The sequence below is a fragment of the Mustelus asterias genome, chromosome 18 (assembly GCF_964213995.1).
Source record: "Mustelus asterias chromosome 18, sMusAst1.hap1.1, whole genome shotgun sequence".
Classification (NCBI taxonomy): Eukaryota; Metazoa; Chordata; class Chondrichthyes; order Carcharhiniformes; family Triakidae; genus Mustelus; species Mustelus asterias.
The window spans coordinates 79,375,952-79,395,868 of NC_135818.1; the positions used below are offsets into that span (position 1 = coordinate 79,375,952).

The 19,917-nt window shown below is 40.5% G+C and overlaps 1 protein-coding gene across 1 annotated transcript in view; it reads right to left on the bottom strand.

Annotated features, from left to right (window-relative positions):
* Window positions 1-3,541: 3,541 nt before the first annotated feature.
* lin52 (lin-52 DREAM MuvB core complex component) overlaps window positions 3,542-19,917 on the bottom strand; it is a 64,068-nt gene continuing 47,692 nt past the window's right edge. Inside the window, exon 6 of the mRNA XM_078234353.1 lies at window positions 3,542-5,553. Within this exon, the coding sequence (XP_078090479.1) occupies window positions 5,498-5,553 (56 nt within the window). The 3' untranslated portion in view covers window positions 3,542-5,497. The remainder of the gene's footprint in view (window positions 5,554-19,917) is intronic.

Consider the following 19,917-nt stretch of genomic DNA (forward strand, 5'->3'; position numbering starts at 1 on the left):
GAGGGAAGTGGAGAAAGGTTATGCTGCTATGTAGCAGTACTCTATTGAGATTAGTGTTCAAGTACACTGTTACAGAAACTCTACAGTACAGGAGGCCGCCATTTGGCCCATCGAGCCTGCACCAACAATAACCTCACAGGCCCTATACCCATAACCCCACATATTTACCCTACTAATCGCTCTAACCTACGCATCCCAGGACACTAAATTTAGCATGGCCAATCCACCTAACCCACACTTCTTTGGACTGTGGGAGGAAACCAGAGCACCTGGAGGAAACCCATGCAGACATAGAGAGAACGTGCAAACTCCACACACTGACAGTGACCCAAGCCAGGAATCGAACCCGGGTCCCTGGAGCTGTGAGGCAGCACGGCTAACCACTGTGCCACCCATGTTACTGTAAGGGAGTTTTAATCTAAACATGCTATAACTGCCTTGAGTGTATTCGATGCTGATTAAAAAACATACCATCATCAGCACTACTACACACAACCGTTTTGAATATTATTCAGAATTTGGTCTCAAACTGTGTCCATATGTGGAGCATCTGGTAATACCAGCTGGTAACTTACTCCAGATCTCTGCTGGGATTCTATGAGATGGACAAAAACACTAGCACATCAAAACAATGTTGTCTAAAATTAAAATGTTTTCATACAATAATAGAATAATCGTGCTCTTTGAACAAGCTCTCCAATGAGTCCCACTCAGCTGCTCTTTCCTCATAGTCCTGCAAAGATTTACAAGTATTTATTCAATTCCCGTTTGAAAATTATTTTTCTGCTTCCACCACTCTTCCAGATCATCTCACCTCACTGTGTAAATTGTTTAGTTTCCTCATCGCCAGAGGATCTTTTGCCAATTACTTTAAATTTCTTTGCATAACAGTGCAATTAGCACAATTTAAGACCTAAAGCTGAAAAAGCAAAGTGGGTACTGTTGGGATCAAATTAATCTCGTCAGCGGCTGAAGTGAATTTAACAAGTAGGATGTTTTGGGAAAAGTTGATCGGAACTGGGTTTCGATTTGTCTATAAGGTTGCTTTCTATCACCAGCTGAAACAAATGCTTTCACCAGCTCCCTTAAAATAATGCAGAGCTGAAGATACTCAAACTTATATCTTTAAATCTAATTTGCAAAATTATGCATTCTTTTAATCTGCACTTTTCCAAGAGCATGCGAGAGTCAAAGCGTATCAAATCAGCTGAGTCAGTAAGCACCATCGCTTCTTGAGTTGGAACATTGTGACTTCAGGCTCCATTCTGCAACCCGGCACACACGATTTAGACTGACTCTTCAGAGGGCGTGCTGCATTGTCAGGTGTTGCAAACAGCGACATTCTCCTCCTTTGCCTGTGAATTCTGAGGCCATCCCTGCCAGTGCTGGTGTTATTGGTGCCAATATGGCGTAGACCAAACCTGGAACCTTGCTGGTGTGTGCAGCTCAGATACTCTCTGAATGAAATCTCTAAACTGCTGGGGGATCAGAGCGTATAACAATGCTAACAGAACCGTTGACCTTGTTGATAATCCTCTTATCTGTTGCTTCCTAATGCTTCCAGGCCCAAAGCAGCAGCAACATTCCTCTTGCCCGGCTGTCATGCATCATACAGGAACAATGCACTAGAGATTTTTCCATACGATTCCCCTTCAGGGGATGTAGAACCTGGCAGAGGAGAGAAATCCAAAGTGCAGCCCTTCACCCAACAGACTGCATGTTGGTGCTCCAGTGCAATGCATCATTACTCTCATCCAGCATACCAGATATAGGAGTATCAGAGGATGTATTAAAAAATATTGGCCCACATAATGCTGGAAAAATCTTGAGTTTGTGGCACTCAGTATTAATGGCATGTAAAAAAAAAAAAATCCAGCAATTTGGGGGAAGAAGAGAATTGTCACAAGTCCCAATTCTCAAATTGCTGAACTATTTTTGCTGCTCCATCATTAGCCTCAAAGACCGAAAAAGTGCAAACTCATCATGAGTCGTGCCGCTGAAATTATTTGCTGCTCCTGAAATTGCTAGATCTACAACATTGATACAAATTAATCTCGCCACAGCCATTTAGGGCTGATAATTCATGTAAGAATCATGTTAATGACCTGTTTACGACACAGACATGGCACTCAAAAATGAATTAGAGAGAGAGAACAATAAAGCTGTGAAGTCTTATTCTGATGTGGAGATGCCGGCATTGGACTGGGGTGAACACAGTAAGAAGTCTCACAACACCAGGTTAAAGTCCAACAGGTTTATTTGGTAGCAAATACCATAAGCTTTCGGAGCACTGCTCCTTCGTCAGATGGAGTGGAAATGTGCTCTCAAACAGTGCACAGCGACACAACATCAAGTTACAGAATACTGATTAGAATGCGAATCCCTAAGGCCAGCCAGGTCTTAAAGGTACAGACAATGTGGGTGGAGGGAGCATTAAACACAGGTTAAAGAGATGTGTATTGTCTCCAGACAGAACAGCTAGTGAGATTCTGCAAGCCCAGGAGGCAAGCTGTGGGCTCCCTCCACCCACATTGTCTGTATCTTTAAGACCTGGCTGGCCTTAGGGATTCGCATTCTAATCAGTATTCTGTAACTTGATGTTGTGTCGCTGTGCACTGTTTGAGAGCAGATTTCCACTCCATCTGACGAAGGAGCAGCGCTCCGAAAGCTTATGGTATTTGCTACCAAATAAACCTGTTGGACTTTAACCTGGTTTTGTGAGAAGTCTTATTCTTCCAGGTATGAAATTGCTTCCAGAGTTTAAAAAATTTTTTTCCATCCATCTTAGCAACATCTTTGCATCAGTCTCGGTACCCATTCTCTTGTTAGGTATTTCATGCAATATGATGGTAGAAGGCAAACTTGACAGATATTGGTCTTTTTTCATTTAGCAATGGCTAGGTTCTTAAGAAAGCAAAACTACTATTCTTGATCATGATGATATTTTCCTTTCTGTCTCACTCTTCTCTCTTTCTTTTAATCCACTGTCTTCCTTTCCCTCTCTTTATTTCTCTCTGTCTCTAATTAGACTTGAATTCACCCAATTTGCTTCCATCCCCTGCTCTATATTGTTTACTGTACTTCATCAGTTAAAGAAATAGACCATTGGGCACAACATTCATGAGGTTCCCAATGTGATGTTGACATAGCCATTAGCCAATTTGCCCGTTCAGCAATTTGTGGCACAAACACGAAGCAATCTGAAGGGTGAGAAGAACAGCCCAGTTCAATTTGCTTTATGCAAGATGCTCAGTTCCAGCTATTTCAGGCCGTTACATTTATAATTAAGGTTAGCAAAATCACTGCTCCAGCAGATCCACTTTCAATGCCTTTCACTTACTCTCTTTCAGTTTCTTTGCCTTTCACTCCTCCTCCTCCTTTTGCAGAAACTCAGCTACATTTCCCCAGACACCGGCAATCTGTGTCACCTTGTCTGCACGGTCATTGTGAGCTCTTTGTTAGGAAATAAAAGAGGGGTAAAACATGTCTAATGTATATATTTCTAATGTATGCAGTCAAATGATCTGGAGAAGTCTTTTTTAAATAATGAATGTTTATTAATTCAAAAATAAAATATATAGTAGAAACATTCCACTCATTTGTGCACAATACATGAAAGTAGGTCCAGTTTAATATTCTAAAAAAAAACCTGGGAAACTAAGCTTGAGACTAATACATGGAACATCAATGGTCCGTTAAAGATCATTTAAACGAGTGAAGGCTTCAATAATCTGTACAATCCAGATAAAATATCTAACCTTTCACAAGTAATCACTTAAGACCCAAGCTTCTCATGTTTGGGATGGCCTCTAGACCACTACATAGTTTCCAGCGATTTTGTCCTATCTACTCCTATGACTTTATCCCAAACCTTAGTCCTAAAATCAGGCTTCAGCTCAGCCTTGTGCACCATCCACCAGGCTGCATCCTTAGAGGATGGTCTCCACTATACCTGAAGCCTGCACTAAACAAACCCAAATAATGTGTTGATAATGTTGGGCTGAACAGGATTGTAAGCAATGTTTGAAATTCAATGTGAAAAGCTGCACTCCCTGCATGCCCCCGCAATTTCAGTTCTGTGATATTGCGTTCAAATATACCACTTACTTATCTTTACATTCTCCACCTAAAATATAAAATCTTGGATAAAAAATTTGGTTTAAAACATATTTGTTTTCTTAATATCAGTCCCCTCCCAAAATTCACTCGTCCATTGACCCAGTCTGCAAACCACCCGAATCGTACCTCTTGCAGGTCAGTCACAAAACATAGCTTTTGTAGCCATGAAGGAATCAAATGTTGCCCAGGGAATGGGAGAATAAAATTAAGAAAAATATTTCTTCCAGAGTTACTGTCCTACTTAGTGCCCTAATGCTTCCTTGTAATACCAAAAGCATAAAAATCAGTGGGATATTCAAAGTTATTTCCTTGCAAAGCGGACATAAATCATTCATCTGATCAATAACGCATAACCCATTGTTGATGCACACCAATTCGCATTCTTGGATATCATTACTGCTTCAGAAAATTTCACATATTTTTTCCCTAGATCAAAATTATTTACGTTTGGCAACTGCACATTTGCAATGAAGCTGGCATGTTGTCCACTGCAGCACAAAACATGCACGTGATATTTTGTTTGGTAGTCACAGTTTTGTAACATTTAGGTGAGAAATGAAATTTAATGCCAGCACAAGTTTTTTTTTGTTGGACATTTAAATCTAAACCTTTGTTTATCTATCACACCTTAGGAAACCACACAATCATTTCACCATAGCTTTTATATATGCGATTGCTGCATCTGGATAACACATATGTAGCAATGTGTTAAAAGGCAAAAATACAGTAAAGGCTTGAGATAGCCTCACAAAGCATAAGAGAGAATTTTGAAAGATCTTTCAACATCATCTCAAACTACAAAGTTTGTTACAGCTTACAAAACATGCTCTTGTTATTCTGTATAATTTACTCAGATGCTGTTTGTGGAAGCAGTTTTATTCTATATCCAGGTAATTGTTTTTGTGCAATGCTCTCCCCCCTCATCAGATATAGGATTATTCGTCACCTAAACACGGACATGTACTGATAAAATCACATGTCTTGAACTAAAGTGCTATTGCTGTGCATAACGTCAACTGCAATGTCTGGATTTATTACACTGCATGTTAATAGCTGAACCTAAACATACTATGGGAAATACATCTAGATTAATACACCACAATATAATATCATTAATTCACATGCATAAAACAATCCAATCTCTGTCCCTTTTACACCAAACAAATATCAATTTGTCTCTGTTTCAATTTAAAAACAATTTGCCTTGTGGCTAAAAGGTAAGTTATCTTCAAAATAGAATCTTGTGCTGTTCCATTACATAGGTTGTTTGAACAGATGATATGTGGAGAATTATCTGAGGAAGGCACCTGTAGATCTGCAATGGACAGTAACTGTCTCTGAACAAGTGCTGGGTCTTCTTGCAAAAGCAATTTTACAGTTACTTCTTGGGCCGCTCCAAAATGTTTAAAAATTTCCCTCTGGTCATCTCTCGTGCTGAAAAATAAAATTTTGAAAGAATGTTAGAACATATGGAATGATAATAAAAAAAGATTTTGCCATCAGTTTCACTCCTCCTAGGAGAGGGCATGGATTTATGGTGGTTATATTGCTGGATTTACAACCTAGGTACTGATTTCAACACCATCTCGGCAAGCTGTGAAAATTAGTTTGATCAATCTCGCTATTTATGGTCTCATGCCCACAGCTGGACCAAAGTTGCTGAACTATTGCGACCAAACTCATCAAGTTCTGATGGACATAGCTGCAAAATGGATCATCATGAGGAGGTTGGCTTCATCCTCAAGAGCCTCCTTTTACAGATGTTTCTGGCAGGACTGACCACTGCAGAATCCTTGCAAGGAAAAAGCTTAAACTCAGGACATCCTTCATTGTATAGTATAACATTAATGGAAGACACCAAGGACACATCTAGCAGCTTATAACAGCACTGCTGAGGCTCCTCAGGAAAAAGTGTCCTTGTCCCAATTATCCTTGGCCACTTCCTTCTATTATATGATTATCTGCAATAGGAAAAAGCCCAACCACCTCTGATAATCAATGGTACCATCACCAAGTGCCCCAGCATCAACACCAACACCACTGACCAGAAGCTTACTTAGAACAGCCATTCCAACCAAGTGGTTACAAGGGTAGGACAGAAGTTAGCAATGAGTGCATGACATCCCAATGTCTCAAAAAACCTCCATCATCTACCAACACTCAAATCAGGACTATGATGGAATGCTCACCAGTTACTGTGGAAGGTACAACTCAACAAAAGTTTCATTTGAAGCAGAATTAGGAAGCTCACTTGTGCCTGATAGACTGTATCCAATCTTGACACCTTTTAACAATGATGGACAATGATTGCAATATATGCTATCTACAGTTGTACTACAGCAACTCAACAAGGTTACAATGACAGCACCTCCCCTGCCCTATCCCACCAAGAAGGATAGGATTAGCAATGCCATAGAAACACCAGAAGCTGAAAGTTTCCCTTCAAATTGCACACAATTTCAACTTTAAGATATATCATCATAGCCGAATAATAATCCTGAAATTCCTTATCTATCATCATAAGCACAAGATCTGCAGGAGTTCAGGAGAAAGCTTACCATCACCTCCTGACTATAACTAGGATTAGAAAATAAAAATAGCTTTGCAAGCACGGCCTATACCCAAAGAACAAAAGTATATTAGCTGAAATTTTTTGGCTGTACTCGCCAACGGGATCTTCTGGTCCCGGTCCCGCTGATGGTGAACCCCCACCGCAGGTTTCCTGGCGATGTATAGAATGGGAAACCCCGCTGACAGCGGCGGGACCAGAAGATTCTGCCTGTGGCCAATGTCAGCCGCCTCCATCGCCGTGAGATATGTGGCGGGAGACATGGAAAATCCCACCCATAATCTGAATTGCAGGGTGTCTCCATAAATTAATTCCCAAGTTCAAAGAGGAGTGGTTGCAAATAGCAGGTGAGATCTTCAAATGCAAAAGATTCTACCATCTCCCTGTCACTTAAGTGTCTTATTTGGTAGCAAATGCCACTGGTCTACCAAATAATTGCTACCAAATAAACCTGTTGGACTTTAACCTGGTGTTGTTAGACTTCTGTGTTTACCCCAGTCCAACGCCGGCATCTCCACATCATGACTTAAGTGTCTAGCAGAGAAGTCACAGATGCTGCATTCACAATCCAGCAATTATATATTTGGACCCCAATATTTTCTAACATTCAACTGCACTAGTAGCACCTAAAATTATAGACTATGGATTTCCACTTCTGTGCTCATCTACCCATTAATGTGAATGAGAAGATAATCACGCCTGATGCTACAAAAGTATACAACCAATCTCAGAGTTGTGCAGCACGGAAGGGGCTATTCAGCCTGTTGTGCCTCTGTCAACTCTTTGAAAAGTGATCCAATTATTCTCACTCCCCTGCTACATAATGAATCATAGAATCTTACAGCACAGGAAAACCCATAAATGTATACTTTTCCCGCACAAATCCGACGTGTGAACAACAACCTCTATCCCAAGCACCCAAAAAAAGAATCATAATGCTTTTTTACTAGTCACTCATCATATGTTCTCATATCAGTCGGAGCTATTTTAATACTCTCATATTTAATAGCATCTATCACACTACAATAAGGCAAAACAATAAAACAAAAGACCATACAGAACAGAGTAGAGGGAGCTTCAGTGGATCTCCAACTAAGCTACAGCTATACATAAGACTACTCCCAGCTAGCAATGGCTGTGGAAAGTGCAAAGGTCTTCCATTCAACAGCATTGACATTCCTCATCGTCAGAATCATGAAAGTTATGTTTTCTGTGAGGGGAAACTGTTAACTTACCGAATTGAAGTTACAATAAAATTAGTGATTTCATTGCAGACTTAATATTTCTGCAGTTTAGGCCTTATTTCAGGTTCTAGTATAATAATCTGAAATTAGGGGTTATTGACAGGCAGCTTTCAAGTGCCCAGCACTGAGATGAAAAGGTCAGCTTGTTTTTCAATCAGCTGTCAAGTTTCAGTCAATATTCAGACTCCTGCCACTGGCACCTGTCAACAAACATGGAGGGGACAGAGTTGTATCTATCAATAACTGACAACACCAATTACATTGCTGTGGAGTTTCCTCACTGTGTAGAACAGCTAAAGCTCCAAGGTGGCTTTTCTAACCACCAAATCTCTTAGCAGTCTGACATTTTCAAGGCAACAACTTAAAATGAATAATAGGTAAATGGGAGCAAGGTGCTGGTTGAAAACACGTTCTGAGGCTTTGGATGACATTACAGCCACAGTTGTTGAAACTTGAGCACAGATTGTCATTAACTCAACCTCAAGAGCAATTTTCAGCCTAAGTGCAAATGTCGTTTTGTTTAAAGTTTATTTATTCATGTCACAAGTAGGTTTACGTTAACACTGCAATAAAGTTACTGTGAAAATCCCTTAGTTGCCTCACTCCGGCACCTGTTTGGGTACACTGGTGGAGAATTGAGCATGGTCAACTCATCCAACCAGCACGTCTTTCGGACTGTGGGAGGAAACCGCAGCACCCAGAGGAAACACATGCAGACACGGGGAGAACATGCAGACTCCGCACAGACAATGACCCAAGCTGGGAATTGAACCCGGGTCCCTGGTGCTGTGAGGCAGCAGTGCTAACCACTGTGATAGGATGCATGGCATGGTGGTTATGGTACTAGACTTGCAACCCACATACTGGCATTGTAATTTGTGGGCTGGCACCACAAGAACAACTACAAAACCTGCCAGATCTTTGCAAAAGCTCATCTGATCCTTCGTGTTTTCCAAGACTGAACTACACAGGATTCTAATCCCACACTACCTGATTGAATCATAATGTCTCAGAAGCACCACAGTCATTTGTAAAAACAATCATTATGCAAGCACACATTCAAGGTGGCAACCTGCCACTGCTTTCTCAGGGAAACTAGGAATGGGCAACAAATTTTAGTCTTGCCAGCATCAACCACAACCGAGGCAGAGAAAATTACACTGAATTTTGTTTTGTAGTTGTGATCGGGTAAACAGGCACAACCAGTCATTTATTCCATACTATATTCTCTGTCACTTAAAACCATACAAGACAGTAAGTATGTGTATGGTTAGAGTGCAATTTTTACATGGGGTTCATCATTTCGTGTATTAATTCTAACGTTGATTTATTTGTTCCCCGTACCCTAACACATCAAGTTTAAAGCCCTAAACTAATAACCTTCCCTTACCCATTTTGTGCCTTTTTTTGCCCATACAATGTGATCCTCTGACTCCTGCCTGAGGTGTTATGTTATGTTCGAGGGCTTCTCATTCAGAGAGAGAGTTTTCAATCAACCCACTGAGACTCCCTTCCCAAAGCTCTTCATCTTGTTACTTTACTCTTTTGCCTTTAAAAGCCTCCTTAAAAACTATTATAATAAATGCAATTAACTTTGCCAATTCCTACACTACCATTTGTTCCATTCTCTCCGATGTGATGTGCTTTGGGACATTTAATTATGTTATAGATGTCTCACAAATGCAAGTTGTATTGTATCATTCTGTTCCCGCAGAAGAAAATATTTCATTGAAAAGTAATAATCGTTGTTATACATCATGGAGGACAGGCTTTAGCTGTCAATACACTGCTCCAATCTAATCAAGATGTTCCCATTGCATTATAAACGGGGCAGCAGTGTTGATTACTGACAGCAAGTTAGGTTTTATTTTACATATTAAACAGTGAACTCGAACTAAAACAAAATTATAGACATTTATTCAGTATCACCACCTCAGATACGATTGCTGAAAATTACCTTGGGTGACTGAGCAACTAGACTGTACATACATCTGCCGTAACTTTGGCAGAAACCTCAGGTCAATTGCACATAAAATATTACTTATTTATAATGATATGATTATTGCTCCCATGTCCCTTTTACTACACTTGTAAAATCAATGCAGTAGGATTTTGCTTTGTGCAGAATTATATAGGGCCTGAATTTTACTCACTCAAAACACATTGGGTGGAATTTTCCAGCTATTCACGCCCTGCCACCCTGCCAATGAGGACGGAGAATTTGGCGCTCATCCAAATCTCCATTCACTACAGCGGGACTAGAGAATCCCGCCGGAGTGAATGGCAGGAAAATTCTGGCCATTAACTTATGCAAAGTTAAAATCAGGCCCATGATCTAAATCCAGCTTGAATCTGAAACCAGAGTTGAACCCAGGCATTGAAGTGAAACAGAATGAGGCTCATTGGAGAACAAAGGCTCACTCCATTTCCATTCAGAGTAATGCCCAATTTACACTACACACACTTGGCAACAGAGACTACAATATCATACGGTTGAGATTAGCTATGGCAACAGACAAGGGGAATTCTTGAGTAAAAATGCTAAAATGGAGAAGGGTCAGTTTCAACCGGTTGATTTCAACCGGTTGAAAACAGACCTGTCCCAGGTAGATTGGAATCAAAGATTGGAAGGCAAGGGTGCAGTGGGTCAATGGATTGCCTTTAAAGAGGTGATAGCTTGGATTCAGTTGAGGTACATTCTTATGAGAAGCAAAGGAAGGGCAAACGGAATGGCCGGTGCAGGCTTGGAGGGCCGAAGGGCCTGCTCCTGTGCTGTAATTTTCTTTGTCCTTTGTTCAAACAAAGACAGAGCTCACTGGATGACTATTTCACTTTTCACCAATGCTGGCAGGTCTGCCGTGTATTTCCAACATTGGATTTATTAACCTGCAGAAACTTACTGTTGAGGCAGACACATGACATATCTTAAGTTATTAGACAAGCTCTGGGTTCTGTGGAATCATACCCCTAATTAAAGGCAATACTCTCAGAGACAGAAAGGAATTGAAAATGCTTTTAAGAATAAGAAGTGAAAATGGGCTTAACCATTGCTTACCATTATATTGCATCTAAATATCACAGCAATGGAAGAGGTTGATATTATCACCACTACTAATGCAAAATAATGACAATGATCAGTATTCACTCAATGTTTTTTAATAGAATTATGCACTCCTCTAGTTTCCCAATAGCAAAATACCCCTCCATCAGATCAGAATTTGTTAGAAAGAAAAACAGGATTAATTCCACAGTAACCTAAATTGATTTTATCATCTGAATCCTGAGATTAGATTGCAGCCTTGAACTAACTTAAATTAACTGGCTGGTATTTGTTTTTAATAATGTATATGGTCTCATTGTATATGTAGGTCTTTAAGTCCATTTTTAAGTTGTATTCTAGTCCTTTTGTTCACTAGTGACAGTGCAGGTTATTTAACTTAATGCATTACGTTCACAAAAATTAGCATTAAATATCTCCTAACATGAACAAAAGGCTGTCAGTTGTTTGATATACGGCGAGTTGTCAGTCAGTACAAATAAAATACAGAATACAAGAGCCTCCAATGTTTGTAGTGGGGGTGTTGGGTATTGACAAATTTTGCCCAGGGACATAAAAACCAAAAAATGCAATAACCAATGTTTTTTTTAAAAGGTAATAAGTCTCCAATTAACCAGTGCCGCTTGTAATTGTTGGCACTTGAACCAAAATCTCATCAGTAAGGTAATTGCACTTTAATGAGGTTTGAACAAATGATTGAAATTGTTTGAGGACCCAGTTTTACCTGAAATTAACAATGTTTAAATTGTTAAGTACAGGGTAAGTACTTAGAGAACTATCTGAAATAGTCAACGTGCTTAATAACATTATAGACTGAGCTTTTCGAATTGTCTCCTTTGGCACTGCAACTGGTTAGTGCCATTTGCCCTTTCCAGCAGGCTGCCCTGACAAAAGTGGATGATGTAAGTGGTGAGGATTGCATTTAAAACAGTGACAGTGCAACTTGCATCATACATGACTACATCTTTTTGTAGAAAACTAACCTTTCACCTGGTCAGAAATAGACCGTTAATTCTCCAGTTATAATCTGTTTCTAATATTCTGACAGACCCTCTGCCAAACCTCTCTGACCCCAAAATCAAATTCTAGACATAGCAAATTAAGAGGTCAAAAGGAGTGGGGGTGAACTAACTAACGACATTCATGAAATTCACAAAAATATATAATTTTTTTAAATGCTTGAAATATTCAGCAGGTCAGGCAGCATCTGTGGCAAGAAATTTGGCGGCACGGTGGCACAGTGGTTAGCACTGCTGCCTCACAGCGCCAGGGACTTGGGTTCGATTCCAGGCTCGGGTCACTGTGTGGAGTTTGCACATTCTCCCTGCGTCTGCGTGGGTTTCTTCCGGGCGCTCCGGTTTCCTCCCACAGTCCAAAGATGTGCGGCATAGGTTGATTGGCCATGCTAAATTGCCCCTTAGTATGCTGGGATGCGTAGGTTAGAGGGATATGCAGGGTTCCGGGGATAGGGCCTGGGTGGGATTGTTGTCGGTGCAGACTCAATGTGCCGAATGACCTCTTTCTGCACTGTAGGGATTCTATTCTATGATTCTAAACAGAGTTAACGCTTCAGGTTAATGACCTTCCATCAGAACATGAAATTCACAAATCTGGTTGCACCATCTTGTTTCAAATGGTTGTCGCTGCAAAGGCTGGAAGATCACAAGCAACTTTTTAATTAAAAAGTAAACAATAATTCAACTTCAGAATTGGAAAGGACATCAGATCTAAACATAGGTGACCAGATAAGATATTAACAAACAAGGGAATGCCAACTAATTATGCTCTGATCCTGGGGAAGCAACATTTTGAATTCTGCAAAGAACCATTCATACAAGATAAATGAACAAATAGCCAACACAAGTGAGGCAGGGAGCTGAGGAGGGAGACTTGTTACAGGTCAAAAACAACAATGCCCAAGTTCTAGAAAAGATCATTCATTGTTCAAAAAGGCAAAGTCATAATCTAATTTGGATTGGTGAATTTTTGGAAGTAGTCATGGGCAAGAGTGAGAGAGGGGAGAGAGGTGGGTAAGGTAGGTGAACACAGTAAGAGTTTTAACAACACCAGGTTAAAGTCCAACAGGTTTATTTGGTAGCAAATACCATTAGCTTTCGGAGCGCTGCTCCTTCGTCAGATGAAGTGCAAATCTGCTCTCAAACAGGGCACAGAGACACAAAATCAAGTTACAGAATACTGATTAGAATGCGAATCACTACAACCAACCTGATCTTAAAGATACAGACAATGTGAGTGAAGGGAGTATTAAGCACAGGTTAAAGAGATGTGTATTGTCTCCAGACAGGACAGCCAGCAAGTCCAGGAGGCAAGCTGTGGGAGTTACTGATAATGTGACATAAATCCAACATCCCGGTTTAGGCCGTCCTCATGTGTGCGGAACTTGGCTATCAGTTTCTGCTCAGCGACTCTGCGCTGTCGTGTGTCGTGAAGGCCGCCTTGGAGAACACTTACCCGAAGATCAGAGGCTGAATGCCCATGACCACTGAAGTGCTCCCCCACAGGAAGAGAACAGTCTTGCCTGGTGATTGTCGAGCGGTGTTCATTCATCCATCGTCGTAGCTACGACAACAGATGAATGAACACCGCTCGACAATCACCAGGCAAGACTGTTCTCTTCCTGTGGGGGAGCACTTCAGCGGTCACGGGCATTCAGCCTCTGATCTTCGGGTAAGCGTTCTCCAAGGCGGCCTTCACGACACATGACAGCGCAGAGTCGCTGAGCAGAAACTGATAGCCAAGTTCCGCACACATGAGGACGGCCTAAACCGGGATGTTGGATTTATGTCACATTATCAGTAACCCCCACAGCTTGCCTCCTGGACTTGCTGGCTGTCCTGTCTGGAGACAATACACATCTCTTTAACCTGTGCTTAATGCTCCCTCCACTCACATTGTCTGTATCTTTAAGATCTGGTTGGCTGTAGGGATTCGCATTCTAATCAGTATTCTGTAACTTGATTTTGTGTCTCTGTGCCCTGTTTGAGAGCAGATTTGCACTCCATCTGACGAAGGAGCAGCGCTCCAAAAGCTAATGGTATTTGCTACCAAATAAACCTGTTGGACTTTAACTTGGTGTTGTTAAAACTCTTACTGTGTTCACCCCAGTCCAACGCCGGCATTTCCACATCATAAGATAGGTGAGACAGAGGGAGAAATAGGTGGGGAGAAAGAAGGCAGTCATCAGGGTTGGGAATGAGAGATGGATCAGAATGAGACATGACTATCTTGGTCTCTTGCTGTCTAATCACGATGAATGTTACCATCTCCCATCCACATAATCTCCCATCCAAAGGAGGCCTAATATTTCATATTGCATCCAATACTATTTGAACTGTAATATGCTGTACAATGTAGTGGATAACTGGAAACTTTTAAACTGGTGCGACATACAAAATATTTTCAAAACTAGAAATGTAACTGACAATTTATCGATGATCAATTCTGATCACTTAAATTTTGATGTGATTCAAGATGTTATGGCATTACACTAACATTTATGGAAGCAACCCCATGTATATTTTTTGCACACACCACCTTCTGTCTATTCTTATTATACAGTGCATAAATGGTCAAACCAGAAGTTCATTATCCAACATTTTAATTGGACTATGGCTTTTATTTCATATATTATACTCTGAGCTAATATTTTCACAGTGGTAATGCTAGAATACACTTGCATTTTCCAGCAGCTATTTTTGTCTTACTTTCAAATTAACATCTTGAGGCAGCTTTTAAAAGGACAAAGACATTGTGACTAGTGAACGTGTTAAGAAATAAGATATTTAATTATGATTTAGTTGAGAGGAGATAAATTGACTAATAGCAATCTAAAAGGCATTATGAATACTTCACCTTGGGGTGTCCATCACTGGGTTAAACATGATGCTAATTGGAAACGGGCTGATTAATAACTCTCTGTCCTGTCTATTCAAATAACACTTAACAAAATAATCAGTGGCGGCTGGCCACCAATTTCCCTAAAAGGAATTAAGCTATCAGAATTAACTGATAGGAAACAAATGAAGATGACCTGTAATTACTAAACTGGTGAAGTAATTATCATATTACAGAAAATTATTCTTGATGAAAATCTTGTAAAACTGTGCTGCTCTTTCAGTGAGCCTGGTTCACCCAATTTCAGGTCTGTCACCCATTTATACCCAGGAATACTTTAGCTGCTCAATTCCTTTATTATCTGGTACCCTCCAGAGACACTTTTGGGGCATTTGCTATATATATGCAACTATAATTACAGATGCTAATTGTTAATCAAATTTAAACCTCTATTTTGCTTTGAGATTAATATAAATAAGGGGTGTCTGAGAGGATTTGGTGGGTTAAAACAACATTGAGTGCGTAAGAAGAATCAGTAATGCAAGCTGGTGTGTGATTTCTTTTTCTGTAGATTATCATGATGTAGGTGATCTTGTTTCCAACACAGCATTGATTTTATGGTGTATTGAATTTTTTGTTAAAAAGAAAAACAATTTACACTTAATAGCACTATCTACGTGACAAACATCCCAAGGAGCTTTATAAGATTTCAGAGGACACCGAGCAGGAATTGATAGAGAAGCAACAGCAGTTGTGTTTGCTTTTGAGGGGGGCTTTTGAAGGGAAAGGCACATAAGAAGAGTGATGCACACTGCAGATATATGACAACTGCACAGGCACTGAGTGATCAGAAAGGTAGGGGAATACACAGGAGACCAGACCTGCAAGAGAGGAGGTAGCAAGACTGGAGAAGATCATGGAGGAAGGACAGAGTGAAATTGTTGAATGGGTTTGAATACCGAGGGTGAAAGTTGATTCACAGGGGAGAAGGGCTATACTGGTTCCTAGCAGTCATGGCATTATAGCAAAAGGGGTTGCGTTTTTCGGATGCCATGTTCGTGTGTGTCCTATGAGATGACCTTGTGCCATCAAACAACAACTTCTATGAAAAGTCATTGACCCAAAATATCAGGTGAGGTTTTCTGGCCCCTCCTGCTGGTGGGATCTTCCAGTTCTGCCAAAGTTAATGTAGATTTGAATAGCCCGCCCTCTGAAATGGCTTAGCAAGCCACTCAGTTCAAGGGCATTTAGGGATGGGCAACAAATACTGGCCTTGCAGCGACACCCAAATCGCAGGAAAGAAAATAAAAAAGTTCCACATTCTAAGAGAATTACCTCATTTCCTTCTTGGATTTATTAGTAACTATCTTGTACTTACAGCCAGATGGCCTACTCCTGCTCCTAGTTCTTGTACTCATATGATCTGACAAGTGATCTCTCCACATTTAACCTGTCCAATCCCTTCATAATTTTAAAGATCGCTATTAGATCTCCTACTTACCTTCCCTTTACAAAAGAAAAATGTCCCAATGAGTTCAATCTTTCCTGATAGCTCTAATATCTCAGTCTGGTAATATACTTGAAAATCTTTTTGCACTTTCTCATGTGTTTTACTGTATGGGGGCAACTGTGCACAGTACCCAATAAATGTGGCCTGACCAAGGTCCTTGACTAATTTACATAATTTAACGACTTGTGAACCCTTGGAAATCGTTCCAGATTTTTGTTTTCATTTTCTGTTGCTTTGCTGACCTGCAATGCTATTTGTCCACCTACATCCTACGAACCCATAGCTCTTCTTATCTCACCCAGTTTCTTATTTTCTAAGGTGAAGATGTTTCTGCTTTTCCTAACAAAGTGCATCACTTTTTAACTATTTTAAAGTAGATTTTCCACTTGACCACCCTTAGTATAACTTTTAAAATATCTTCTTGCATCATGCTGCATTTTTCCTTAGTGTTAGCTATTACCGTGTCAACATTAGTAGATAGTGTGGAGTTTAGCTTTGTTATTTTTAAGAGTTTTTGTGTAAATCTTCCACAAATTTCCACTCAGTTAATTAGAGAAGTGAGTACATGGTCTGTGAAAGAAATGAGCTTGGTAAGGCCAATAAACTTTATTCAATGCATTTTTATCTGTATGATGTAAAATGATAAAGAATGGACATAAACTTTTCCTACATTGAAATATGTCAATATCATAAATTTATGACATTTCTCCTGCCCTAACCCACTCAGGCAGGAGGTCCAATGTGCACCGGGTTATAATTTTGCATCCATCTTCTAATAGATAGAGAGGAAGAAACAGTGTTCCCAAGAGGTACAAGCACAAATAGCCCCTTTGTATCAAGCCATTTTGCATTTGCAATTTAAGCTGTGCAAGTAATTTTTTTTTAACCTCATAAAAGTAAAATGATTTTGGAGCAGGCAGGACTATTCAGAAATGTAATTGCATGCCAATCTCATTTCCTTTTGCTGAGACCTTAAGGGACAACTCCACCCATATTATAATTAGGGAGACGTTGAAATGCCATTTAAAATCAGCAATGGTTAGTGACTAGTCAAGCAAAGCTCTGGTCTCAGTGTGGTGATGAGAAGATCGTTCTATGAGGCTAAGTAAATGGAGCATACTTTCTGGCGATAAGAAGAATAAGAGGTGATCTCATTGAAACGTACAATATTCTGAAAGGGCTTGATAGGGGAGTTACTGAGAAGTTTCCCCTGGCTGAGACACAGTCGTAGGATCATTTAGGACTGAGCTGAGGAGAAATTTCTTCACTCAGAGACTTGTGAATCTTTGAATTCTGTGCCCCAGAGGGTTCTGTGCTCCATCATTGACTATATTTAAGGAAGGGATAGGCACATTTTTGATTTCTCTAGGAATCAAGGGAAATGGGTGGGGGGAGGGGGGGGAGGGGGGAGTTGGTGAACAGGAAAGTGGAAAGGAGGCCCTGTCTTATTTCTCATCTTCGCACTGCCTCTCAGTGACATCATCTGAAAACACAGCATTAGATCTACCTCACCAGAACCTCTCTAAATTCAGCAACAGTGGAGAAGTTATCAGACTGCTTATCCAACATCCAGTATTGGATGAGGACAAATTTCTTCCAATTAAATATTGGGAAGACTGAAGACTGCTCCAAAGACTGATCCTGCTCCAGATTCCATCTGCAAGCTCCTGACTCCATCCGCAAGCTCCTGACTCCATCCCTCTTCTTGGTAACAGTTTAAGATTGTTCACAACCTTGGTGTCATATTGTGATGAGCTTCCAACTACATATATGCACCATCACTAGGACCGCCTATTTCCACCTCCGTAACATTGTCCAACTTTGCCCCAATCACAACTCATCTGCTGTTGAAACCCTCATTCATGCCTTCCTTACCTCTTGATTAAAGACTGCTGACTTTGTAAATCACGAGACATTCTGGAAGATTTTGCTGAAATATGGATGTCTTACAAAATTTGTTACCATCCTTCGCCTGTTTCATGATATGTGAGCGGTTATCCTCAAGAATGGATCCATTACAGCCCCCTTTGAGGTTAAGACAGGAGTCAAACAAAGTTGTGTCTTTTTTTCGATCTTCCTTGCTGCCAGGCTCTGCCTGACTGGAGACAAACTCCCTGCTGGATTGCAGCTTACTTATTGAATGCACAATAAGCTATTTAAGTTCAGACGTCTCCAATTAAAAGACCACCCCAACCTCAGTCATTGAACTCCAATACAATGATGATGCTGCAAGTGCTGTGTCAGAAACAGATCTCCAGGGAATTGCGATGTATTTACTGATGGGACTTACACTCAACATTCAGAAGTCCTCCATCAGCAAGTTCCAAATGTACGTGCCCCAGACCCAGCCCCATTGACTAGGATTCATGATGAGTGCCTGGAAAACTTCCAGTACCTTACAAGTTATCTTTCACAGAAGGCTAACATTGACAAAAAAATCCAGCATTGCCTGAAATCTGCAGATGCAGCCTTTGGCCACCTGAGGTGGTGATGTTTGAAGATTGTGACATCAAAACTGAAACCAAGTTCATGGTCTACTAGGCAGTAATGGTCCCTTCCTCTTAGGAGGAAATGTTAACAGGTTGGGATTCTACTCATTGGAATTTAGAAGAATGAGAGATGATCTCATTGAAACATATAGGATTCTTAAGGGGCTTGACAGGGTAAATGCTGAGAGGATGTTTCCCCTCATGGAAGAGTCGTGGACCAGAGGGCGCAGTCTCAGAATTTAAGACTGAGATGAGGAGGAATTTCTTCTCTCAGAGGCTTGAGTGTCTTTGGAACTCCTTGCCACAGGGAGCTGTGGGAGAGTCCTTGTGTATACTTAAGGCTGAGAGATAGATAGATTTTTCATTAGTAAGGGAATCAAGAGTTTTGGGGAAAGGGCAGGAAAGTGGATGTGAGGAACTTCTGTTCATGGTCCTATTGAATATTGGAGCAGGCTTGTGGGGCCAAACTACCTACTCCTGTTCTTATTTCTTATGGTCTTAGAGAATTTGGAATCACAGATAATGCTGGAGGCAATGCTGTTGGTAAACTTTACCTTTTAACATTATACTAATTATGTACAATACAGGGTTAGCACAGGGCTTTACACAGAACTCCCCCGCTTCATGCTTTGTGAACTTGCATAGACTATATATTTACATAGTTAACATTAACGCTTTATATTACATCTCCCCCTCTAAGGCTCTGACTCCAATAAATATATTTATATTATCCTACATCTCCTGAAAGTCTCTACCTCCATCTTTGGTCAGAGACAAGCACCATGGTGGTTTCGCCAATCTCTCCGACCTTCTTTTCAGCTCTATTGGAGGCTGCATAGGATTCAAGTTCTCTATGCTCTCTCGAGTTCTATGGAGTAATATTTGAATCATCAGAGACTATTGGTTCACTGTTCAAGTTGTCTTCCTGATCTTACGGGCAGTTAGTCCATTCCATTGGTAGTCTTCTTGTAGTATAATTGTGTTTCTATTTCTTCTATTTCATTTTCAGTCTCTGGTCTCTAATCCAGACTGATTCACCTGGATGGAATGCTGGTAAATCATGCACTCTATGC